The sequence below is a fragment of the Aulonocara stuartgranti genome (genome assembly GCF_965226115.1).
Source record: "Aulonocara stuartgranti genome assembly, chromosome: 6".
Classification (NCBI taxonomy): Eukaryota; Metazoa; Chordata; class Actinopteri; order Cichliformes; family Cichlidae; genus Aulonocara; species Aulonocara stuartgranti.
Window position 1 is genome coordinate 537501 of NC_138944.1, and position 27111 is coordinate 564611.

General features: G+C 47.1%; 1 protein-coding gene across 3 annotated transcripts in view; it reads right to left on the bottom strand.

The window, feature by feature from the left end:
• Nucleotides 1-27111, bottom strand: part of LOC309708267 (echinoderm microtubule-associated protein-like 6) — a 41124-nt gene that overhangs the window by 13538 nt on the left and 475 nt on the right. For all 3 annotated transcript variants that reach the window (XM_082536125.1, XM_082536124.1, XM_082536123.1), the window contains exons 2-25: nt 25334-27011; nt 23465-23624; nt 22907-23005; nt 22766-22834; nt 21957-22142; nt 21626-21761; nt 20720-20921; nt 20500-20637; nt 17852-18108; nt 10765-10974; nt 10404-10571; nt 8499-8605; nt 8330-8430; nt 8055-8241; nt 7881-7986; nt 7624-7717; nt 5423-5523; nt 1799-2001; nt 1059-1170; nt 856-983; nt 596-737; nt 378-530; nt 167-298; nt 1-45 (exon numbers count right to left, since the gene is read on the bottom strand). The exon at nt 1-45 is cut by the window's left edge and continues 44 nt beyond it. In XM_082536125.1, the coding sequence (XP_082392251.1) occupies nt 1-45; nt 167-298; nt 378-530; nt 596-737; nt 856-983; nt 1059-1170; nt 1799-2001; nt 5423-5523; nt 7624-7717; nt 7881-7986; nt 8055-8241; nt 8330-8430; nt 8499-8605; nt 10404-10571; nt 10765-10974; nt 17852-18108; nt 20500-20637; nt 20720-20921; nt 21626-21761; nt 21957-22142; nt 22766-22834; nt 22907-23005; nt 23465-23624; nt 25334-25530 (3433 nt within the window). In that variant the 5' untranslated portion in view covers nt 25531-27011. The remainder of the gene's footprint in view (nt 46-166; nt 299-377; nt 531-595; nt 738-855; nt 984-1058; nt 1171-1798; nt 2002-5422; nt 5524-7623; nt 7718-7880; nt 7987-8054; nt 8242-8329; nt 8431-8498; nt 8606-10403; nt 10572-10764; nt 10975-17851; nt 18109-20499; nt 20638-20719; nt 20922-21625; nt 21762-21956; nt 22143-22765; nt 22835-22906; nt 23006-23464; nt 23625-25333; nt 27012-27111) is intronic.

The following is a 27111-nucleotide window of genomic DNA, read 5'->3' on the forward strand; positions in this document are numbered from 1 at the left end:
AGAATAGCTGCTCTTTGGCTCCGGTGTTCACCTGCAGCAGCTTACCTGTAGAGGTAGCACATGAGAGTCTGACACCACCTCACCGTCATGTAAAGCTGCAGCCTGCTATTAGTGGAAAGTGTGTCCTGAAGGTGGCGCCAGTGACCGCAGCACAGGTGAGTCTCACCTCTGGAGTCCCAGTCGATGTGAGTGACGTAGCTTCTGGCTCCTTTGCAGATGCCGACTCTCTTGCTGGTCAGGACGTTGTAGATGTCCACAAAAGAGTCGTGCGAGGCCACAGCCAGGTACTTCCCCGCATCTGAAACACACACCTGACTCATCAGCGACCCACCGGTGACCTTCATCCTGTGCCACACCTGTGCGCTGAGTTCAGGTACCTTGGGAGAAGCGGATGTCTGAGATGAGCTCTCTGCGATGGTGAAACGTCACCATGTCTTCCAGCGTGTCAGCGTTCACCACCAGGAAGCTGCCATCATTTAGGCCGACCGCCAGAGCTTTCCCGTCCGGAGAGAAGGCACAGCACCGCCCACCTGACAGGAAACACAGCACAGGTAAGAAAGAGAGCACGCCAAGGTTTCACATTTGCTCGTCTCACCTTTCTTGAGCTTGCGGACAGCCACCATGCGGTGATTGGCTGACAGCTCCCAGATCCTCAGAGTTTTGTCGTCACTGACGGTGGCACAGACAGGAAGTAGAGGGTGTGCCGCCAAACCCCACACCTCGCCCTCCATGTGACCCTGGCACACACAGGTGTGAGGTGTACAGGTGACTGTGTCAGTGCACTGTAGCGATTCAATCTCAGTGAGGTGGGGGCGGAGCAGGAGAGCCCGTGACAGATTGGTGAAGTTAACTTACCTGCACCAGCAGCGTCATGGGGCCGCTCTTATCGATCTCCAGGATCTCTCCGTTCTTGGTTCCCAGCAGGATGTGACCGTGGCCCAGCGTGATGGCTCTGATGGACGGGTTGTCCTCCAGCAGCAGCCCTGCTCAGAAAACACGACCGATCACCTTCAGGCGCTCGCGCCGTTCAAAAACACCCCGATGCTGGCGTCCCCTACCTTTAGAGGACGGAGACAGGACGGCCCGCTTGATGGCGTACGTTTTCAAACATCTCTCAAACATGTCGTCCCAAAGCTCCACGATGCCGTCTTTCCCCCCCGTCACAAAACCCTGGACACAGGAAGCAGAAATGCAAACAAGTCTGTGGTTATGATTTTATTTTGAAAGGATCGTTGTCATGCTTCCGGGTCACCAGTGTTTTTGAGTTCTTGTGTTACTTTGTATTCATGTTCTCGGTTCATGAGTTTGGTGTGTCTGTGTCTTCTTTCCCTTTCCTGTTCCCTTGTCCTCCTCCTCACGTTTCTCCTCCCCAGCCTGTCATGTCTCCCCTCTCGCGCTCTCTCTGTGTCTCGACCACCTTAACTGCCCCCCCCCCTCGTTAGCTCATTTCCCTGAGCGTTCTCCCCTGTCATGTGCCATGTGGTGCGAGTGCTTCCGGTTTTACTTTGATAGTCTCCTGTGTGACGTGTGTCATGTTTCCCTGCCTCATTACTTAGATCACCTTCGGCTGAGTTCCCTCCTGTGTGTTTAGTTTAGTTCTGTATCTCCTGCAGCATAAAGCTGTGTTTTGAGTTGCGTCCTGCCTTTGCGTCCTCTGCTGCCTGCAGCCACTTCTTGACAATCATCTTCAATCATCAATCAATCATGTAAAAGATCGTTTTTGTCCATGCTCGTATTACTCCACCCTGCTACAGACTCAACCCTCCTCCACTTTAGATAACAAAGGATGAAGCGTCACCTTGTCCAGGGAGCACATGGCGAACACGGGGCCGTCGTGGGCTTTGATGGTCTTGATAAGCATCGTGTCTCTCCAGATGTAAACGTCTCCGTTCGTGGCTCCGGAGAAAACGAGGTCCTCGGATCGACCGTAACACGCCGACATCATCGTCTCCTGTTTCCCCAGGTTCCCGAAAATCCCGCGTTTGAAGGTCAGACCGCCGCCTGCGGGACGGGAACGGATGTTTACAAGCATCCATTTAAAAAGAAACGTTTTAAAGTTCACGTTTTATCAGAGCGTGAATAAAACCACCACATGTGGGTAGGGCTGCCACAAACGATTATTCTGATAGTCGACTAGTCACCGATTATTTTTGCGATTAGTCGACTAATCAGATCATCATCCATTGAACATACAGCTTATTGCACCAGCAGCATCTGCTCTTATATAACTATCATTAGCTTACAGCTTTAAGTGTTTAAGGTCTGTGCTAACTAAAAATAAAGACAAGATGATAGTTTATTAAATTTTAATTAAATTTGCAGATTGTTTCGGTGAAGATTAATAAACTCCTTGCTATCTAAAATATAACAGGACACCGGAGTAAATTCTCCAGCATCTCACACTTCTGATAATCAGCTGTCTGCTTGATGTTTATTCAGCTGTGTAAAAACTTTAATCTCAGCCAAACAGATTTACTCAGGAACAAATAAAACACTGAAAAAAGCCAAATAATAACATGTTTAAGTTATCTAAGTGACTCATATATCATGTTTAACCTGAGTAGCGAAAGACAGCGGTGGGTTTGAAAACGATTTGCGGGGAGTCCGGTGTTCTCACGGCTCTAGTTAGCCTAGCCCCCGGCTAGCTAACGAGCTAGTGGGTAACAGACGTCTCCGAAAACGTCGGAGCGCTTTTGAAAATATGTGGTGTCCTGATAAACTGAGCAGATATTTGAGGTTTACACAGCTACATTCTCGCCTGAAAATATGTTAAACGTTTATTTTGTGACCCAGAAAGAATAATAAGAGTAACATTAAAACTTGTCACTACCCGATCCGTACCGGAAACCCGATCGGTACCCCGCATGCGCGAAAGGTTTCTACTTCCGGTCGTAGCGTTTTACGATAGTTATGGGTCAGAGTATCTGTTAAGATGTTAAGAATAACAAGTATATCTTAAAATGTTTGCAATAATGAAACATTTCAATATAATGTAGACAAAAACGAAAAATAAAAAAGTTACGGATCAGGACTCTCCGATCCTTACTGCGCATGTGTAAAGTCTGACCATACAAATCGGGTCTACCCGATCCGTACCGCGCATGTGCGGATGCTTTCTTCTTCTTCTGTTTGTTTAATGGCAGTTTACTCCCCAGTGTACGAGGATACCACCACCTGCTGACCGAGCGAATAAACCCTATTATAAACTGAATTAGCGTCATTACAAACGTGTGTTAAATCTGATTTAGTGATAGTCGAGTGTGTTTATGCTCGTCTGTGAGGAGAGGATTGTTGGAATAGTGATGATGATGTGCGCTATCACTGTCAATTGTCAGTAAACACTTCATCTGGCTGATGAATCTACACGTGAGATATTACAAAGTCTGCATTATTAACTCTGTAATTAGGCGCCATTCTTCTTATTTTACGGCGCTGTTGCTCAATCGGGGGACGCTCTCTGTTGAGGAGAAAAGCATGAATTTCTTTGTATACGGATTATCCATTGTTTAAATGTCCCGGGCAGTCGAAAAGGAGGCAGAGCTGTTGAGAAATGCTAGGAGCTAACTGGGCGCTAACCGTATCATTCAAATATATTGAATGTCGCAATGTTGGCAAAGAGAGGAAGTGACGTAAGATTTGCGCATGCGGGGTACCGATCGGGTTTCTGGTACGGATCGGGTAGTGACAAAACTAACTCGCTGCCGCCCCTTAAATATGATAATGTTTGGAGTGTTTTTGAAAGAAAAGAAAGCTAATTATGGTGTTAATGTGTTATTAATCTTGTGCAAGCATTTTATACATAAATGTCGCTTTTTTAAGATTAAACCAACACTGGCTCACTGGAAAAACGACTTAAACCTGTTGGTTAAATCTTTGACTTTAGTTAAAAAGAAAAAGGCTGCTTTTTTTGTTTCCTTTATGGAAGATTTTGATTTAGTGAGTTAATAATCTGTTAATTTATGTGACCCCATCTTTATATTTTATTTTCACTATATATGAAAGTTGCTAATATGTAAGAAATGTCTATTTTCTGAATCTGTAATATATGGTGCATTTTGTTTGTATGTTTATATTACTAATTAAAAAAATTAATAAATTTAAAAAAAAAAACTCGCTGCCGCCATTGTTGGAAACTGAGCTGGGCTGTGCTTGTCACTACCCGATCCGTACCAGAAACCCGATCGGTACCCTGCATGCGCAAATCTTACGTCACTTCCTCTCTTTGCCAACATTGCGACATTCAATATATTTGAATGATACGGTTAGCGCCCAGTTAGCTCCTAGCATTTCTCAACAGCTCTGCCTCCTTTTCGACTGCCCGGGACATTTAAACAATGGATAATCCGTATACAAAGAAATTCATGCTTTTCTCCTCAACAGAGAGCGTCCCCCGACTGAACAACAGCGCCGTAAAATAAGAAGAATGGCGCCTAATTACAGAGTTAATAACACAGACTTTGTAATATCTCACGTGTAGATTCATCAGCCAGATTAAGTGTTTACTGACAATTGACAGTGATAGCGCACATCATCATCACTATTCCAGCAATCCTCTCCTCACAGACGAGCATAAACACACTCGACTATCGCTAAATCAGATTTAACACACGTTTGTAATGACGCTAATTCAGTTTATAATAGGGTTTATTCGCTCGGTCAGCAGGTGGCGGTATCCTCGTACACTGGGGAGTAAACTGCCATTAAACGAACAGAAGAAGAAGAAAACATCTGCACATGCGCAGTACGGATCGGGTAGACCCGATTTGTACGGTCAGACTTTACACATGCGCAGTAAGGATCGGAGAGTCCTGATTTGTACGGTCAGACTTTACACATGCGCAGTAAGGATCGGGGAGTCCTGATCCGTAACTTTCTTCTTATTTTTCGTTTTTGTCTACATTATATTGAAATGCTTCATTATTGCAAACATTTTAAGATATACTTGTTATTCTTAACATCTTAACAGATACTCTGACCCATAACTATCGTAAAATGCTACGACCGGAAGTAGAAACCTTTCGCGCATGCGGGGTACCCATCGGGTTTCCGGTACGGATCGGGTAGTGACAGTGACAAAACTAACTCGCTGCCGCCATTGTTGGAAACTGAGCTGGGCTGCGCTATGAATTCTGGGACACAGCTTCTTCTTCTTCTTCGGGGTTTAATGGCAGCTGGCATGCAGTGCTGCCATCTTCTGTTTCAGTCCGTTATTACACTCTTAAATCCTACAACTTATTCCTGCATCTTTTGGGATCTTACAAAGCTTCAAATGACGCGTCGACTATTAAATTAGTCATCGATGATTTTGATAGTCGACGTAATCGTGGCAGCCCTACATGTGGGACAGCCCCATGTGACCCCTCCTACCTCGTTGAGCTGAGCGTGTCAGGTGAGTTCCAGGTAAAGAGGAAACGATGCCTACCTGAATGTTGCCAGAACTTGATGTGTTTCATGCCCACGGTCACCAGTTTGTCCATCCTGAAAGGATTGCTCTTCACCATGAAGATCTTGTCTTTATGACCCCTGCAGACACATAAGCTTTCAGCCAATCGGCTCAAACACGTGAAACGAGACACAAACATTTCCCTCGGTGTTAATGGAAAATTGTATTTAGTAGTCAGTATAATCTTTTAGTGATATAAGTTTGCATATGGTAGAATACTGCATGTAGTTATTTGTATTAGGAAATATTCAACCATGTATACTTAGAGGCATATAATCAATTGTGTGTGATCTTTAACAGGCTGCAAAGGCTTGGTGTGTATTCCACACTAGAATGCACACCCACATCCTGGGAGCACGAGAGAGGTCATACCTTCTCTTATTGTTTTATGGTAGGATTAACGTACACTGAACAAAAATATAAACGCAACACATTTGTTACTGCTCCCATTCCTCATGGGATGGACGTAGAGACCTAAAATTCATTCCAGATACACAATATAACCATCCCTCCCAAACAGTGGTCACAAATCAGTCCAAATGTGTGGTAGTGGGCACATCTGCTATATTGAGATAATCCATCCCACCTCACAGGTGTGCCACATCAGGATGCTGATCTGACATCATGAGTAGTGCACAGGTGTACCTCAGACTGCCCACAACAAAAGGCCACCCTGGAATGTGCAGTTTTTTGCGCTATTGGGGGTCTGGGGACCCAGAACCGGTCAGTATCTGGTGTGACCACCATTTGCCTCATGCAGTGCAACACATCGTCGCATGGAGTCTATCAGATTGTCAATTGTGGCCTGTGGAATGTTGGTCCACTCCACTTCAATGGCTGTGCGAGGTTGTTGGATATTCGTGGGAACTGGTACACGCTGTCGTATACGCCGGTCAAGCACATCCCGAACATGCTCAATGGGTGACATGTCCGGTGAGTATGCTGGCCATGCAAGAACTGGGACATTCTCAGCTGCCATCTGCCCTGAACAATGTGAACCATGATTCATCCGTGAAGCGCACACCTCTCCAACGTGCCAGACGCCATCGAATGTGAGCATTTGCCCACACAAGTCTGTTACGGCGACGAGCTGGAGTCAGGTCAAGACCCCGATGAGGACGACGGGCATGCAGTTGAGCGTCCCTGAGACGGTTTCTGACAGTTTGTGCAGAAATTGTTTGGTTGTGCAAACCAATTGTTCCAGCAGCTGTCTGGGTGGCTGGTCTCAGACGATCTTGGAGGTGAACCTGCTGGATGTGGAGGTCCTGGGCTGGTGTGGTTACACGAGGTCTGCGGTTGTGAGGCCGGTTGGATGTGCTGCCATATTCTCTGAAACGCCTGTGGAGACGGCTTATGGTTGAGAAATGAACATTCAATGCACGGGCGACAGATCTGGTTGACATTCCTGCTGTCAGCATGCCAATTGCACGCTCCCTCATTGCTTGTGGCATCTGTGGCATTTTGCTGTGAGACAAAACTGCACATTCCAGGGTGGCCTTTTGTTGTGGGCAGTCTGAGGTACACCTGTGCACTACTCATGATGTCAGATCAGCATCCTGATGTGGCACACCTGTGAGGTGGGATGGATTATCTCAATATAGCAGATGTGCCCACTACCACACATTTGGACTGATTTGTGACCACTGTTTGGGAGGGATGGTTATATTGTGTATCTGGAATGAATTTTAGGTCTCTACGTCCATCCCATGGGGAATGGGAGCAGTAACAAAGGTGTTGCGTTTATATTTTTGTTCAGTGTAGTTACGTCTGTTTTAGTCTAAGTGCTTTAACTGCTTGACTTCCTCACCAATGTTATCTAGGGTGAGGGAGGTCTACCCTCTTCCTGACCAAGGATGTGCCTTTTATGACCCTTTGATCAGCAGGACACACACACACACACACACACACACACACACACACACACACACACACACACACACACACACACACGTTCAATGGAGTATAAAATAAAGACCAGGTCAGCTCCTCACCGGAGTCTCTCAGTAGGGAGCTGCCCTTGCTAGCAAGAACTCTGTGTGTTTCTCTTCTCTGAGTCTTTACTGAAGAAGTGTTTTAGAATATTTTCCCTAACACTCGGCAACCACTGCGAGAAACTGTGAGCTTACAAAAGCACGACCATCTTACGGCAGGACTAGCTGACTTAATCCAGGTGTGTTTACCTGGCCTTGGCTAGTCTCTCTCCTTTCTTCCAGTCCCAGATGATGATGGAGTGAAATTCATCGAATCCCACTGAGATCAAACTCTTCCCATCAGCTGAGAAGTACCAAGAGAGGAGTTACGTCAGAAAGCAGTGTGAAGGAAGGATTGGGAACAACAGCTGTTTCTACTTGAGCTAACCCGCTGAGTTAGCGATAACAGGTGAGGGCTTAGGGATAGAAATATTGATGCCCGATGGCACGGCGTGCAGTCAGCTTACCTGTGAACTCCAGAGCACACACGCCCCTGCTGTGGTGTCCTTTGAGCAGCGACAGACACTTCAGGGTCTGGATGTCCCACACATGTATGGCCGGGTCTCTGCCCACCTGTACACAGGAACAGCCAATCAGAAACCGTCTCGGAAACGCGACATGCTGCGATCGGCCGGGCATACCTGTGCCGAGGCCACGTAGTCTTTGAGCGGGTGGACGGCGAGGCTGAGGATGTCATCGTCGTGCCCGAGGTAAAACCTCTGGCTGTGCTGCAGCCGGTTGTAGACGACAGCGACGGCGGCCACATGGTACACCACCTCTCCCGCCTGACTGTAGAACAGGTTGTTACGGCAGTCGAAGCCCCGGTACCTGCAGCAAACAGGAAGCAGCACAAACGGAGGTTTATTTACATTATTTACTCACGAGACCAGATCCATGTCTGATGTGGATAGTTTACCCGTGAACAAACTGCAGACGAAGCCCCTCCTCTGGAGCTTTCTGCCGCTTCAGGGAACCAATCAGCTTCTTCTTGAGTTGTGGCAGGTCCTCCTTATACACCTGCAGACAGAGACAGGTGAGTCAGACGGCTTTTTGACTGCAGGTGGGAGCGTTTGTGTCCCAGTCACCTGACGTTCGTAGCTGGTCTGAGCTTCCTGTTCGATGTCCGAGTCGAGCTCCGGCACATCTGACACGTCTGAGTCCGACTCGCCGCTGTTGGAGTCGGCGTAACCCTCTGAAGACACGGCACGGGTGAAAAATATGAGTCAGCGATAAGCAGAGGTGACGCTGAAAAACTAGTTCATGCATTTATTACTTCCAGGCTGGACGACTGTAATTCATTATTATCAGGAAGTCCTAAAAACTCCCTGAAAAGCCTTCAGCTGATCCAAAATGCTGCAGCAAGAGTCCTGACAGGGACTAGAAAGAGAGCAGATTTCTCCTGTTTTGGCTTCCTGTTAAATCCAGAATTCAAAATCCTGCTCCTCACATACAAGGTCTTAAATAATCAGGCCCCATCTTATCTTAATGACCTTGTAGTACCATATCACCCTATTAGAGCACTTCGCTCTCGCTCTGCAGGCCTACTTGTTGTTCCTAGAGTATTTAAAAGTAGAATGGGAGGCAGAGCCTTCAGTTTTCAGGCCCCTCTTCTGTGGAACCAGCTTCCAGTTTGGATTCAGGAGACAGACACTATCTCTACTTTCAAGATTAGGCTTCAAACTTTCCTTTTTTCTAAAGCATATAGTTAGGGCTGGACCAGGTGACCCTGCATCCTCCCTTAGTTATGCTGCAATAGACGTAGGCTGCCGGGGATTCCCATGATGCACTGGGTGTTTCTTCTTCACTCTGTTTTTACAGGGCATTCTGTACTTTTGTCATGTGTGGCAATAAGTTAGCTCGAGTTTTCAAATGGAGAAGGTGCGAGGCGGGACAAGAACAGTGATTTGGATCATTATGAATAATCTGCAGCTGCAGGAGGAGACTGGATTTGGAGACCTGATTCTTACGGTGCGTTCACACCGAACGCGATAGAAGCGACCAAAAAGCGCCAGACGCCCCTGGCTGGTCGCGTGCACATTCGCACCTCGAAGCGTGTCCAAAGCAAACTGGTCGCACTTAATATGCAATAGGGAAGCGGAAATGTGGGCGGAAGTAATGCCAGATGGTATGTTTGCAAGATGGCAGCTGTCGATCTAGCGTTTGAAGAGAGGTTCTCCCTTCTCTATTTACTGTGGAGAGCAGAGCAGCGGCGTAATTGGACGTGATGGTTATCAAAACCAAACAAGCGCAGGAGACACGACACGGAGGAGATTTGTCAATCAGGCTGCAGAATGCAATGCGCATTGTTGAAAGTTGTACTGTGCAATAAAAAAACCTGCGAAAACGTGAGGCAGTGACGGATGAAGAGCGGGACCACGGTGTGCTGTTTATTAATAAACAAAAACATATATTCCTATATGACAACATGCACAAATTAACTGCCTACATTAATTCATTGTAAACAGGCAGCTGGTGTCATACAGCTCCGGGTGGTAGGCTACGGCGTTGATGAGCCTTTCCTCCATATTGAATGAAGAATGAAGGGCTTTGGCTGGACCTGCCCCTTTGAACCAGGTCAGAGCATCACGTCATCAGGCTCCTGATTGGAGTTCAGATTTTTCCAACTCGAGTGGTAGATGCGATAAGTGCGAATGCACAAAATGCAACACAAACTGCAGCGCGTGTTTTCCATCGCATCAGTCGCGCTAATTGTTTGCGCGAATCAGGCAGAAAAGCGTTTTTGCGACACCAATCTGCTTCTGAAGTTTCGCGGGAACCCCAGTCGCGCTTCATCGCGCTCCTCCATTGACCGTAAACCTGAAACTCTGGTCGCTTCTGTCGTGTTCGGTGTGAACGCACCATTATGACCTGCAAAGACTTTAGGATGATAAAAGAGTCAAGCTCAGTTTGTTGATTTAGTTTAACTGCTGAAAAGTTTCTGGGAGGTCCACGCCGTCATCATCTGCAACTAAAGGAAAGCTCTGCGTCACCTTGTAGGAGGGGCTCCAGAACACCGTTCATCACACCTTCGGGCAGGAACCTCCACTGGAAGACGGCGTGGTCGGCACCACCGGTGCTGATGACCCACTGCAGATCGCTGGACCAGCGAACGTTGGTCACATGGGCAGAGTGACCAATGTACTTCTTAAATTTGGCCCCTGTGTGATGTTAGAAACACAAGAATAAGAACGCACATCACTCCAGAAACATCCTCATCAAATCTATTCTGTCCCACGCCTGTAACTCCGGGTCTAATGACTAAGACTCAGAATTAGGACGACCTCAGAGGTCCACCACTCAGCCGGACTCTGTGGATCCTCAGTAAAAATGTTATCGGCTTGCATCACTCGCCTTTCTTCAGGCAGGGGAACCTGAAGAGCTTGACGAGGCCAAGGTCATCGCCAGCCACCAGCACAGCGCTGCTGTAGTTGGCGTCCACGGAGTTTACGTTGGTGACGTTGGAGTATTTGACCCAGATGCCGTTCACCTCCGGCCCGACAACACCGGTCCACGTCATCCAGTGAATCCCTTTCGCCTCCTCTTTAGGAACCAGCTTTCCCGCTGCAGGACAGGGAAAGGAAGTAGGTAAGACCCACAAATCTGCACCATCAAGTCCCACAACTGGTCCCAGGTAAGGACAGGTGAGCTCCAATTAACCCTTGTGTTGTCTTTCGGACATTTCTGTCCTCTACAGAAATTTTGCTATCAAAAATGGGGTTTTTAATCATCAAATGGTCTGACAGTAACAGTTATTCAGTACTATGCTATGCATGACTGGACTAAGTTTTAAGTAATTTGATTTATTTATGGATTTTGTATTAGATTTTATAACACCTGTGGTCCTCGGGGACAAACATGTCCCCAAATTACAAAGGGTTGCAAAGGGTCACATTTACACACCAAACATCTTTGATCTTGGATCACTGATGTGTGGGGTCGAGCAAAGGTCATAACCACAACAACACCAACAGGCAGCACAATGAGGAGGCAGGTGCTCTGCATTCCATTCAATTGTATTTTTACAACAGCATCAAGGTGCTTCATACTGTAAGGTAGACCCTACAATAATACATACACAGAAAGTATGTTCACAAGCCTCCACTGCACTTGAGGCTTGTGAATTCTGTTCTTGTTTATGACCTCAAAACGATTTTATGTACACGGTGTTAGGATAAATCTGTCAGATGTTTTAGTACGACTTTGCTGAGCTACGAAGCCGCACCGCTTGATGGATTGTCGGAGCATTACGGCTATCGTAGGCGGAGCGATACGTACTGTGCTTCAACATAATGTTACCGTATTGTGTGTGTTTAACCTCTTTTTAAGTTTTGTGGATATTATACATGGTTATGCTGAGGATGTGTCGGCCAGTTTCCACTGGAAACACCTTTTGGTTAAACTGTCAGCGAGGAATTTGCACTGTTACATTTTTATATAACTTTAATGCACATAAAACAGCTGCTTCTTTAAGTGAAAATACACTGATGGGTTTTTTTGCACTAATAAAGTTGTGGAGTTGTAAAGTATTTTGTCTCGTGTCAATTATATCGTCAGTTATATCGTTATCGCAAATTTTCAAATGTATATCGTGATAAATATTTTTGGCCATATCGCCCTGCTCTACTTCCCAGTGACAGACAATGCCTGACTCTCTCATGAGCCTGAGAGAAAGACAGTCTACCACAGTCCAAGCACATGTGCCAGGTCCCATACTCCTGCGATTGCTTTTCTACTCGAGCACTGAAAGAATTACACACAGTGTATTCTGCTTGTTTTATGCTTTTCAAAGTTCACGTGCCAATGGATGCATCAGAGACCAAGTTGGGGTTCAGTAACTTGCCCAAGGACACCTTGGTAAGAACTCCAGACTAGAGCACACAGAGATTGAACCAACAACCATCCAATTAGCAGATGACCTGCTCTACAGCCAACTCAATGACGAACAAGGAGGGACAACAAGAGAGGAAGAAAAATGGACCGAATGCAGCTGTAGGCATATGTGGGTGTGTTGATTCTTACTGCCGTGCATCCAGTAGAGTCGCTACGGCCAGTTTATGACATCCTGAGTCTGGTAGAGAAGTTTTCATGCTGACACAAGATTAATTATTTAATTTAATTATAGAAGCACAAAAGTGATATCATTTCATGATAAAGACACAATAGATGATCATCGTTCATGACCCAAACGTGCTCCCATGAGGTGTATGGAACAAGTGGGTGTTTCTCCTGCTGTGATGTAAGATCCTGGTACTGATGTGACTGTATGAGCACCAAGTCCTCTTCAGAGGACTCTGTCCAACAGAACATCCAAGTAAACCAGGGAGCTATGAGATAAAAACATGGGCAGCATGTGATGCAGGTCCAGCTGTACATGCTAGTGTACGATGGCAAACCGTCTGGCCTGCAGTCAGGACACGCGAGTTGTCCCTAACATTGCAGGTTTCCAAAAGAAAACAATCACCTGTAACAGCTTGTTTACTGTATATGCCCCTTGGCCTGCAACTGCAGAAAGAATGCTGTCCATGATGGGACCAGTGCAGAGGAATAAACCTGAGCTTCCTCCTGCACTTGGGTCAAATATGGACACGCCTTTGTCCTCATGAAAGTTTGCCTTCACTCAGACTCATGCCCTGGTGTTCCTACCATGCCAAAATATAGAAAACTGTCAGGCAATGAGTTGGAATAAAGTTGAATAAAACCTTGAAACACAGAGATGGATGATATTTTATACTTGTTGCTTTATAAACAGTCAAAGCAAACGGGGTCATTTTTGAGCCCTGAGGACCACAGGTGTGATTATGTGCTGCCATTTAAAATTTGTAAATGATTGAAAAGAAAACATTTTCACTAGAATTCAACATACAGCACTCTGTGGTTCGTCAAATAATAATAATAATAATAATAATAATGGATTGGATTTATATAGCGCTTTTCAAGGCACCCAAAGCGCTTTACAATGCCACTATTCATTCACTCTCACACACTGGTGGAGGCAGCTACAGTTGTAGCCACAGCTGCCCTGGGGCAGACTGACAGAAGCGAGGCTGCCATATCGCGCCATCGGCCCCTCTGGCCAACACCAGTAGGTGGTAGGGTAAAGTGTCTTGCCCAAGGACACAACGACCAGGACAGAGAGCCCGGGGATCGAACCGGCGACCTTCCGGTTAGAGATGCGATTCCCAACCCCCTGAGCCACGGTCGCCCAAATAGTCCAGATCTTCCCAAAGTTCAGGGGGCGCGGTAAGAAAACCCCCCCCAAAAAAATAACCCTTGGACACTGCTAGCATCATGGACAGGTGTTTCGACGGGGTTCCCACACAAACGCAAAGCAGGAGATGAAGCATCGCCAAATATGTTTCCAAACCAACTTCCTTCCAAGCCAAAGACTAGAAAATATGGTGAAGCAAATCTTCCCTTTGGCTTCACCTGCACAAGTGCAGAGGTAGGTCTCCCCTGCAGAGTTAGTTTCCCTGCGTCCCGAGGGCCCAGCAGCGCTGGGCTCTTCAAATCACGGACAAACAGTATCCCACATTGTCTGTGAGGTTCTCAGTCATCCAGGTCATCGTAGTCAAAGGAGCTTACAAAGAAAAGCGTCTGGACTTCTTTAAGTTGCTTGAAGACGTTTCACCTTCATCTGAGAAGCTTCTTCAGTTCTAAGGTCAAATGGTGGAGAGTCCCAGATATAAACCTAGTGGGAGTTTCCCCCCACAGAGGGACAAAAGGACCCCCTGATGATCCTCTAATCGCCTGAGCCAAGGTGTGAAACTGGGTGTGGGTCCCAATCAGCCAGAGTTTCGGGTGTGTTCATTGTGAAACCTGGCCCCACCTTATCATGCGAATTCCTGAGGTCAGATGGCCCAGGATGTGAGTGGGCGTTAAGGCGTCTGGGAAGGATCTCAAAACTGGATTATAGATGGCAGAGAGTTGGTGTCATAAACCCCGCCTCTGTGGACATAGATGCTTCTTTCACTCCTCTTTCAAACCATCTGTCCTCTCTGTCCAAAATGTGAACATTGGCATCCTCAAAGAGTGACCTTTGACCTTTAGATGCAGATGGACTGCTGAGTCTTGTCCTGTGGAGGTGGCTCTTCTATGTTGTGCCATGCGCTTGTGAAGTGGCTGTTTGGAGCTTCTATCCCCAAGCCATCCGTGCCCTAAACACACACACCCGCCCTCTCACATCATCTATAATTGACTGAGACAGGACTCTTCCAGACACTAAACCAAGGCACAATGTACATTTCAATTCCTTTAATTTTAAATATGTTTATATTGTCTATCCTGTAAAATAGTCAGATGTCTATTCATATTAATGTACAGAATTCACCTGCTTGCTGCTACTACTGCACATTCACCCAATGTATATACTATATATATCCCCCCCCAATTTTTGCACATGTCGAGGAGCGTGTCAGGCTACATTTCACTGTGTGTTATACTTATATAACTATGCATGTGACAAATAAAGAACCTTGAACCTTGAATTTAGGATAGCCGCAGGTTTTGAGTGCTTCCTTTACATGTGTGTGTTCCTTCTTTTTCCCTTCAGGCTTAGAGGGAACATGTTCTGCCCGGTGGTGTAGGGTCCTAATTACTCCAAGTTTGTGTTCCAGAGGGTGATGGGAGTCAAAGAGGAGGTACTGGTCCGTGTGTGTGGGCTTCCGGTAAACTTGCCGTTCTCTTCAATGTGCACAGCGCAGTCCAGGAAAGGCAAACAGTCGTCCTTTGTGTCTTCCTGGTGAACTTTTTTTATCCACAGCGTTAATGTGCGCAGTGAAGGATTCCACTTCTTGTAGGGCTGTGCGATATGACCAAAATCTCATATCCCGATATAAAACATCTATCGTCCGATAACGATATAAATCACAAAAAAATTTATATTTTCTGTAAATTCTGTGAATCTCGGGTAGGTGAAGTGTTTCCAGCTGGGCGTCGTGTAGCTGGAGTCGAGTTTTTAACCGATGCATGAAACTATACATTTTTAGACATAAGTTGTAACGGCGCCGTTTTCTTTGTGAGTATTTATTACACGGCGTGCTGCGGGGAAAAGCCTGTTCTAACGTTTGAGTCTAAGCTTTATTTTTTAGCACCTAACGGCTCTTTTTTTGCTTCTCATCCGTCAATAATACTTTTTCACGTGATTCTGTTTATTTTAAAAAAGTCTCAACAGGATCTTGAGCTTTATTGTGAAAGGTTTATGTGGAAAATAAACAAGCGGACATGCAATGGTTTTACCGTCGTTGTTGCTAACGACAACCCATAAAACCAGGCGCTTTGGGTGCCTTGAAAAGCGCTATATAAATCCAATCCATTATTATTATTATTACATCAAAGGACACCATGGTTTCATCTGGATCCAGGGTAAGTTTCTGGACCTTGTCGGTGAAGTCGGTGGAGTTCTTGATGTGGTGTGGGGTGTTCCCCACGAGAGGTGCTAGGATGGTAGCAAGGTGTTTCGAGATGTTATAAGTAGCTGAGTTTATGCTCCTGACTATGGGTCTGAGTGGGACAGCTTCCTTGTGGAGCTTAGGAAGTCCGTAAATGCAGGGTATGGCATCCCCTGGGTAAAGGCGGTGATACGGGAGGCGGTCAATAATTTTGTCCTTTTCAAAGTCTTGAAGGCAAGCTATAACTTTCTTTTTGTAGCTGCTTGTGGGGTCTCGCTTTAGGGCTTCGTAGGTATTGTTGTCCCCGAGGAGAGTAGGGATCTTTGTATGGTAATCTGTAGTGTTTAGGACCACGGTGCATCTTCCCTTATCAGCTGGTAAAACAGTGATGTTGTGGTCTTTGCTCAGGGAAGCGACGGCCTTCTTTTCCTGTATTGTGAGGTTGGATGGAGGGACTTTGGCACTGGAGAGGGTGGCTGAGACTTTCATCCTGATTTGCTCTGCTTCTGTCTGTGATAATGTATTAGTCCGTATGGCAGATTCTGTGGCTGTGATGAGGTCCACTATGGGCAACTGTTGTGGAGAAATGGCAAGATTGAGTCCTTTGGCTAATACTCTCTTTTCAGGTTCAGTGAGAATCCACATTCTTGATTTTAATAAACACTTGATTTTTTAAACACTTCGTATGATGACTAACTGCTCCTGACATGTTGGAGATGTTTGCTCTTTATACAGTAAAGTTACAGCAGGATACAAATAACATCAGGCTGATCCTGCCACGATTTGTTCCCCGGTTCAAATCACAGACTAACAGGATCCCACAGCTGTTTATGTTTTTGAACACATTTTGCACAGAGAGGCATTTTTTGAAACATGTATTGATGCAATGTTGAACATTATTACACAGGAAAAACAACTACAGTAAAATAATGACACCGTGACGCCTCTGCCTTTCTAATGGAGGGACAGTAACTGCGTGTAAAACCTGCAGACAGTCAGATTAACAGTATTTCGTCTCTATCATTCTGCAGTTCATCTCATGTAAACAATAACATGGCCACAGCGTGACGTGAATAAAGGCACATACCTTTGATGTTGTGTGACCAACTCTGTATTCCTCGTCCACACGGAAACACAAAAAAGACGTTTTAAAAAATCTCAGTTTTCGGTGATTCGAAACGCCGTTTACGTGGACGAAACAGCTGCGTGTTCAAAAGTACCCGTGTAGGTGCGAACGCAGCATAAAAGAGTTAGTCGTTTATTTTCTTACTACCTGTGATTTATTGCAGGTTACTTGTATTTGCTTAATTGTTCACTAAATGTTTGATGGATTTTTCTTGTAAAACAAAGGGGGGCCAGCAAAAAAAGTTTGGGAACCACTGAAATAGTTCAAATTATCTAAACCCTTAAATATTTTAGGCACGGTGGTTAGCACTGTTGCCGCACAGCAAGAAGGTCCTGAGTTCAATTCCAACATCAGGCCGGGGTCTTTCTGTGTGGAGTTTGCATGTTCTCCCCGTGTTTGCGTGGGTTCCCTCCGGGTACTCCGGCTTCCTCCCACCGTCCAAAGACATGCAGCTTGTGGGGATAGGTTAATTGGATAATCCAAATTGCCACTAGGAGTGAATGTGAGTGTGAATGGTTGTTTGTCCCTGTGTGTTGGCCCTGCGACAGACTGGCGACCTGTCCAGGGTGTACCCTGCCTCTCGCCCTATGACAGCTGGGATAGGCTCCAGCGCCCCCCGCGACCCTGAAAAAGGATAAGCGGAAGCGAATGGATGGATGGATGGATGAAATATTTTATTGTCACGTTTTATTTTCGCTCAAAAACAAAGTGTACTTTATGTAAACAAGGTCTGGTGGCCCTAAAATGTCAAATGTTGGGTAAATTTTGTGTTAATGTCTTCAGTCAAACTGTAACGCTGAACTGATTGACAATTTATACTAATTTAAAACACGCTAAAATGAAGTGGGGACATTTTTGTCCCCTGAAGACCACAGCTGTGTGGAAACCGGGAGGACAAAACCAAGTCTCAGGTGTTCCTGTGTACCTGGCATCCTGTAGAAGAGCCGCTCCCCGGCACCGTCATTGGTCTGCAGGAAGCGGCTGTCGACCGACCAGTCCAGGTGGGTGATGAAGGAGGCGGAGCGGCTGCACTCGCCTACCTTCTTGTAGCGCTGTGCGACGGCATACACGTCCACCATCCCGTCATTGGACCCGACCGCCAGGAAAGAACCATCCGGAGAAAACTTCAGCTCGTGGATCACTTCCTTCCTGTCCTTGATGTGCACAACCTCTGTCATGTCCCTGCACAAACACACGCATTAGCAGGCCTCACTAACCGGAGCACGGATGGTAAACCACCATCTTAGCCTTTTAACCCCGCCCATTTCTAAGAACCACAGCAACACACGCCAATTATGTTTAACCTGCTTAAAGACCGCTGTCACATAGCAGGAAGTGGTCTTTATCACAAAGAGCACCCGATCGTGATCAGCAGAGGTGTGGACTCGAGTCACATGACTTGGACTCGAGTCAGACTCGAGTCATTAATTTTATGACTTTAGACTTGACTTGAAAAAATGTTCTAAGACTTGTGACTTGACTTGGACTTTTACACCAATGACTTGGGACTTGAATTGGACTTGAACCGGTTTACTTGAAAAGACTTGATATTTCACCCCAAATATAAAATTTAACATGCATATTATATAGAGATTGAAAATGTGACGTCATTCAGGGGTAAACCGCAAAGGATTCTGGGAACTCGTGGCAAGCGGTACTAGCGCACGCAGGCTTTCAATTGAAATCAGTCACACAATAATAATAATAATGGAGTGGGTTGATATAGCGCTTTTCAAGGCACCCAAAGCACTTTACAATGCCACTATTCAGTCACTCTCACATTCACACACTGGTGGAGGCAGCTACGGTTGTAGCCACAGCTGCCCTGGGGGCAGACTGACAGAAGCGAGGCTGCCATATCACGCCATCGGCCCCTCTGGCCAACACCAGTAGGCAAGTAGGGTAAAGTGTCTTGCCCAAGGACACAACGACCAGAACAGAGAGCCCGGGGATCGAACCGGCGACCTTCCGGTTACAGATACGCTTCCCAACCCCCTGAGCCACGGTCGCCACAGCGATAAAAAGAAACACAAAAATGTCAAGAAGCTGTTGTATTATTAACTGCAATAGCCGGTCGCATGACAGCCACGGGAAGCCGACGGGTAAAGAGATCAGTTGTTATCGGATTACGTCGTTGAAGAGAAATTGTTCGAACCATGTTTCCGAAGTAACAAAGAGGCGACGGATGGCCTGGATCGCAGCCATTCAAAGACCAAATATAACGTCCCAGAACCCTCCAGCTCACAGGTTAGTCTGCTCCAAGCATTTACACGAAGGTCAGTGTTTTTTAGTAGTTAATACGTCATTTTCACAACATAACTGGTGATATAGGTTACAAGCAAGTCTGGCGCTGAACAGAAATTGTCGCGCTATGCTCCTTTATTTATTGTGCATAAATAGTGAATTGTCCTGACACAATATTGCGTTTCGCTTCTGTTATTATGGTACATTGACAAAAACATATACTTTTATTCACAGGATAAAACAGGTTTTTTGTATCACTAATTGTCCAGTACGATTACAGCATACAGTATTATCGTCACTGCTACATTTCTGTGATGCTACCAGAAATTATTTCCACTACTAATTAATTACCGTTGAGCTCAAAGGTCCTATTAATAAACGGTTAACGAATGTGTATTTATGACGACAATTTGTGAGACTGGTAAACTTATGATACGTACGATGGTCTTTCGTTCTACACGGTGCATTTCAAGGTCCTGCACCCATCCGTCGGTAAACTGTACCTGGGCTTGTTGCAGTGACCTGAAGTTACTAAACTTCATGAGTGTGTGCACTCACTCCAAGAACCGTATGATTATAAATATGCATATAAATATGCTAAGATGAGATAGCTGACTTCATCTAACTAGCAAATGTTGTCCAGGCTACGTTGGTGATACAGTTTTTTTTAATGTGTATGATATTTTTGTCATGCGATTTTAAAGCCGGTCCTACAACCGCATCCAAGAATAACATGCAGCTTATCTCAGAACTGTCTGTGAAAATTATTCTTGGAGCTAGGTTTAATTGAGCTGCATTTTAAAGAGGTGCAATTTCACAATTTGTGTATATTTTCTAAGTTCACTATTTTGTCATGTGTTGAGAAAAACACAGATTTTAAAATTACATGGTCTAATATTTACATTTAGCATAACTGCAACATTATTTTTTCTTTTTTTTTTTAAAGACTCGAAAGGACTTGAAATTCAAAATTTCAGACTTGTGACTTGACTCGGACTTTTACACCAGTGACTTGAGACTCGACTCTGACTTGCCTGACATTACTTGAGACTTGACTTGAGACTTGAGGATAAAGACTTGAGACTTACTTGAGACTTGCAAAACAATGACTTGGTCCCACCTCTGGTGATCAGTGGGGTCCATTACCTGTGACCGTTACCGCAGAGATTTAGGAAGCGCGAGGCCGCCAACAGTTTTCCACGTCAGCATTTGTTAACGCAGACGTCAGCTTCCCTGAGCTCGCTGGTCACAGATCGGCTTTAAGCTCCTGTTTAATTTGAGGCGATAACACACCTGTACATAATCTTATCGACAGGTAAGAGAGGTCACCTGACACGCAGCACCGTAAACGAGCCATCCTTCATGCCCAGAGCGAGCTGAGAACCGTCATTGTTGAAAGAAACGCTTCGAACGGACTCCTCCATGTTGCAGCGAGCCAGCAGAGTGTGGTCAGGAAGGCTCCAGAGCCTGAGACACAGGTGAGCAACAGGTTAGGAGGACACCAGGTGAGCGGGAGGGCGTGAGCGGTCTGCGGTGCAGTTGGACCGACCTCACGGAGCGGTCGTCACTCCCGGTGACGGCGACGGGCTGTTTGGGGTGCACGTCCAGCGCCCACAGCTCGCCCTCGCTGTGACCCTGCATCAGTAGAACTGGTTTGTCCCGGTCTCGGACCATCACCTCGAAGATTTCACTGTCCTGAGTCCCGGCCAGGATGCGGTCGGCCTTCCAGCACACGCTACGGATCGACAGACCTGAGACAGGAAACAGGAAACTCTGGGACGGGGGCCACCAATCACAGAACTCACATTTAACAAACACATTGCTGCGTCTCAGATCGACTACTGTAACACAAAAATCCATCAGTACGCTTCAACGTGTCGAGAGCTCTGCTGCCCGTGTTGTCACGAGGACATCACAGCACGCCTGTCCTGAAGCAGCTTCACTGCTCCCGGTCAAATCTGCCATTCATTTTAAATACTCCTCCATACATGTAAGGCATACATCTCTTTCTGTTCCTTCCTCTCGTCTCGACCCTGGAATTCCCCCTCGACATCACCCCACCTATTTAAGACCGCCTACTCCATATAAATCATCCATGATCTTTTTATCTGCTACGCTTATTATTGTGTACAGTTCACGTTTTTATGCCTGTTTTATTTGCTGTACCTGTGTGCTTGGGTGTTTTAAAGGCGCTTTTAAATAACATGTACTATTATTATTATTATTAATAATAAATGTGATCACATGTGATTTGGGAATCCGGCGTCTCTGCCAGAGCCAGGTGAGCAGCAGGTAAGACTCAGCCTGCTGTAGATTCACTTTCTGTGAAGCACTGACGACTTTTTTGCCGCTGTGGTTGATCAAATACAAAACCAAAGCAGAGGCGACCCTGAGCAGGTGGACCCCGGTGTGACCCCTGAGTGACCCCGGTGTGACAGAGGGGACCAGATCAGACCTTTGTAGCCCTGCTCCGCCTCCCTCAGGTCGATCTTTGTGATGGGTTTGAAGTCCACATCCCACAGTCTGATGCAGCCGTCTCGCCCTCCGGTGGCGAATCCTTCCTCACAGGCGTGCATGCTGAAGATCCCCGCCTGCAGAAGAACAACACATTTCCAATCAGCCCCTTCCCAGCACAGGTGCAGCTGTGGGTTAATCACCTGCTCGGGTTAGGTCGGCCATGTTTGATCCTCGCGTTACCTGGAGGAGAAAGCGTTTCCATCAGGGTGGATGCTGCTCTCGAGCTCCACCTGTTTTACAGGTAAAGCTGTGTGTGTGTGTGTGTGTACCCCGTGTGCAGCCTGTACGGTCCTCATCAGCGTGAGTCCTCGCCACACGTAAACGTCCCCGTTCAGAGCGCCGGAGTACGTGAGCTCGTCTTTGGCCGCAGAGACGCACAGGATGGTCTGCAGGTCGCCCGTTTTCCCAAAAATCCCTCGCTTCGGAGTCAGAGCGTTGCCACACAGAGTCCAAAACTACGCACACAGGAAACAGAGAGGGCGCAGATTAGCACAGGAAGTGGTGCCAGCCATGCTGGCGTGCTGAGTAGGTTATCGACGGCGAGCAGTAGAAGGACCATTTCAACCCCATACAGGACCGTGCAAAAGTCTTGAGCCCCCACACTTCTTTATCTGTCGCAGGAAAATAAGAATCAGTTTTTACAACTCAAACAAGCTGTGACCCTGAATCCTCCCTTAGTGACGCTGCAACAGGTGCAGGCTGCTGTTATTCCCATGATGCACTGGGTGTTTCTTCTTCACTCACTATGTGTTACAGACCTCTCTGCACTGAATCATACCTGTTATTAATCTGTCTCTCTTCCACAGCATGTCTTTGTCCTGTCTTCCTTCTCTCACCCACCTGTGAGTCAACATCTGAACATTACCTGATGCTGCACAGAGTGAGGAGCAGCTCAAGAGTTTTGCACAGCTCTGTACGTGACAGAGGTGTGAGGTCGAAATCATCACCGGGTTTAAACGTCTCCTGTACTTTTCAGCCGCACATCGTCCGCTGCAGGCGGGATGATGTGCGGCTGATCCCAGCACCCACAGCTGCCTGTGAACCCCTCCGTCATGTGACCACCCAGGTGCTGCCCCACCTTGATGTGCTTGACTCCGCAGCTGACCAGCCGGCCGGCCTGGAACGGATCCCAGCACACGTCGAAGATCTGTGGGAAAAGCGAGAGCGGCGTTACTCCTCAGGTACGCCTGCAGGTAAACGCGTGTGCGCCGGCACGTACTCTGTCCGAGTGTCCGGTGGCCGTGGCGAGGACACGTCCTCTTCTCCAGTCCCAGACGCACACCGTGTTCTTGGCATCCAGGCCAACTGAGGCCAGTCGCTATGGCAACAGAAACAAAGAGGGAACGTGATTGGACGATACCTTTACGATGAAACGTAAAGGTGACCCACTCGCCTTCGCCTCACTTCCTGTCACATCTCCTGCTCTGGCCGCGCGCATTCACACTAAACGTAGAGCTCCTACTGACGAGCTCAGTGTTCGCAGTAATCTCTCAACACTGGGTCAGTGTGATGTCACAGAGAGGCGCCAAAAGCCCCGCCCACTTGCTTGTGTCTGTTGATGAGGTGCAGCCAATGACAGGAAAGTTATCTTACAGCAGGAGGAGCTAAAGCAGCGGGTGTCAGACACAGGAGGATTATTCTGAAGCGCGACTCATACAAAGCTGCTGTAAAACTGCTGCTGCTGATAAAGTTTCAATTCAAAATCAAAGATTTTATTTTTTAAATTGTTAAAACTTTAATCTGAGACGGGTGGTTAGAGTGTCGGTAACATCGTTACCTGTCCATCAGCATCGAAGGCGAGACAGGCCACTCCGTGGGTGTGCACGTCCCGCAGGATGGACACCGTCTGCATGGCGTACGTGTCCCAGATACAGATGTACGGGTCCTTCCCCACCTGACCTGTCGCCACCTGGATCTTATCAGGATGCATGGCCAGACTGAGAAAGGAAGAAGAAGAAGTCAGCAGTTCTGACACCGATCACAGCGACCGACGGCTGAGCTCGACTTCCTGTCTCCACACTGTGACCTCATCACTAGGGCTGACCTGGCAGCTGCTGATGAAGCTTTTAATCGTTCAGCGGCCACCCGGCCATCTGTGAAGGGGGGCGGACACGCAGCAGCACACACGTGTGTTCACCAACACGCCTCAGGGCTGGTGGAAGTAAGCACTTAATGCTGGTTTTTGTGATGGTTACAGACATGCAGTGGCTTTCTGTTTTTAAAGGTCCTCCAATCAGAGAGTCCCATTAAAACAGCTGAACTGGGCGTGAGCGCCCCCTGTCTGCAGAGCATCACAAACACTGAAGGAAACCTAAAAACAGACAGATTCCAAAGGAAGTTCTGAACTGTGTTAAAGCTGAAACAAAATGCTGAGCAGGAGGAAGTCAGGACGAATTTAAGCACACGGGTTTGACGTGTCGCTCCAGATCCAGTGAACACTGACAAAGTGCTGCAGGGCACGTAAACACAACAGCTGACACAACAGTTTTCTCCTGGACTCTGGAGATATTAAAGTTTCCACACTCACACGATGGCACTACCTGCAGCTTTGCCGTGGACTGTGGCAGATTCTCTTTTGTAAATTAACTCTAATCTTTATTTCAATCCTGAACCCGACTGCACAGACCATCAAACATCTGTCAGCCCACGAGCAGACCCACATAATCCTCCGTTATATCACCAAGAATGAGCAAAATTCACAAAACAAGTTTCAGTTTGCGTCAGTCACGCCTAAAACCTGAGACCAGAAACCGTCTCTCAGGTGTTCACGGAGCTCACATATCAGCTCCTTTTCTATATATAAATTGGGCCAGAGGAGTCGCCCCCTGCTGGATGTTCGAGAGAATGCCATTCTAAGTATTTACGTCCAATTTCCATCCTCAGACTAGCTTCAGAAACCCTTTCCAGCTCCTCCAGAGGTACACCAAGATGTTCCCAAACCAGCCGAGATGCCGGGGATCTGCCACGGGGCCTCCAGGTGACACACCTCCCCAGGAGGGTCCAGGTCAGACTCCTCTCTACTCTGAGCTCTACCTGAAACACCGAACCCTCACAGCATCTCTGAGCCTGCGCCTAGACACCTTCAGAGGGAGCTTGTGGTCACAGGTGAGCAGAAGTACGTAGATCTAGCAGTAAACAGATCGCTTCACTTTCAATTCATCTGTCGACCTCCTGCTCCACCCTGCCCTCACTGTTAACATACTCTGGGAAACCTAAACTCCTCCTCCAGCCGATGACCAGGACCTCTGTGAGCAGGAGGTCAAGTGAGGGAGAACCGAAACGAGGTCCAGAAACCATCGAAGCCAAAGTCCTTCATCATCTGTATCCGCTTACAAATTCTGTCATCTCTGACAGAAATGAGACCAGAATCGTGAGGTGAACCCAACAGGCCCGATACCCCGCACTCCTGAAGCGCCCCTTATAGGACACCCTGCAGAATGCGGTCAAATCAGCTGGACAAACTGCTCAAGAAGTAAAGAGCTGTTCTGCAACCTGAGTGAGAACCACACCGGTCTTCTGAATCCGAGGTTCTAACTGAACATTCTCTGGACGTTGAATCCAGCGGCTGATGGACCGACCTTTAAATCCTAAAACCCGCCTGCATGGCGTCAGAGTTCACCAGCACCGTCACAGGGTTCCTCCTCACCTGATAATGTCATCGTTGTGTCCCAGGTAGAACTTCTGTGTGTGCTCTCTGGTGTTGAAGACCACGCCCACCCCGGCCACGAAGTACACCACATCTTTCCCAGCTGTGTAGTACAGGTTGTTTCGGCACTGGTGGCCCCGGTACCCGTGGATCCACTCCAGCCTCAGCTGGCAGCGCGGCGCTGTTTTATCTGACATGTCTGCTCAAACCCACAAACTCAAACATCCACAGAAAAACCGTCTCAGAGAAATGTATCTGCTGGAGCCGCTAATGTTGCCAGGAACTGCCGTCCATCCCTGTAGTCTCTTTGCCTACACTTCCCATGATTCCAGAGGCAGCTTTGGCACCGCTCACTAATGTGTCAGCAGGAAGGTTGTAAGGGTCTTCTTCTGCGCTTTTCACAGTAAAAATCCCGAGTGGAGTCAGCGCCGGGGCCAGAAACCTCTGACCGACACCTGAACACACCTGCTCACCTGAAGACTTGCTCAGGTGGATTTTATGATGATGGAAACCGGAACGACTGTGAATAAACTGAGTGCTGCTGAGATAAAATCAATGTTTGCTAAATTCAGACGACCTGAGACAAAATCACAGAATTTCAAAATCATAAAGACCAAATTCAGCTGATGAAAATTTAACAGTGAGTTTATGTGTTTTAACTAAATAAAAGGCGGCGGTCTAAACCCTGACGTTTCCAGCTTCCATGTCCGACCTCAGAGACACTCCCGGAAATGTAACTTCGAGCTGTTTGTGGGCGTTTTAATTCCGACCCGCAGCAGACAGACCGGACCGGGTCACCGTTAGCGGCTCCTCCCGGCCTCCGTCCGTCAGGCGCAGATTTAAATCACAGCAAATCCTCCGCCGTCTGCGCCGATCCGCAGATTACTGCGCACATCTACCCGCGACCGTCCACACCCGCCCGCACCGGCGCTCCTGCTCGGGCACCGGTCACCAGCAGCCCTAAAACCGTGAAAAACCGCGACCCGAGAACGGAGCGCTAACGGGACCGCCGAAAGCATCAAGCCGGAAACCGTGAAACCCCGTGCTTCCCGCGGTCACCTTCAAAATAAAAGCACCAGATACATAGCATCGCATTTATCGTTCATTCATCGCAGGATTGGCGCAAACACGAGCTCTTCTCTCCGTTTGTGACTAAGAGACACAAAAATAACGCCTGAGAGGTCATGACGTCACACATATGCTTCAGCTTCTTATCTCACGATGAGGCTTACATCTCTTTTAAAAGCCTTTCATTTATTTACGCCCTCATTCACTTCACCTTTAGTATAGCTTAAATATGTAATGTGTCTTTGTGACGTTTACAGTCAGACGTCATCAGATGCTGAGAGGAAGTCAGACTAATCTGAAAGCGTTTTTCCAGCTCAGCAAAAATAAAAGGAAGCTAGTTTCTCCTGACGGCCTTCATGTGGTTCAATACACGCAATGACCCAACAGCAACCAGTCCTCCAACCAGCAGCTCCCAGACTATGGACAACCTTGTCTGGTCTGAGGTCACCTGGAGGTCACCACCTGAAACTTGGTCAGCAGCGTGCGCATGCAGCCGATGTGCATCTGCAGGTGCGAGTCCAATCACGTGACTGCAGCTCATGCAGGAGTCTGGTTCAGATTCTGCAGCAGTTCTGCAGCCCTCGACAGGGAGGCGTGCACACATCAGCACCTTTTAAAAAAAATCTCAGTTTCATCCAGTTATGAATTTGACGTTTATTCACAACATAAAGACTTTTATTTTTTAGTCTTTTATTTCTGAAAAAACCTTT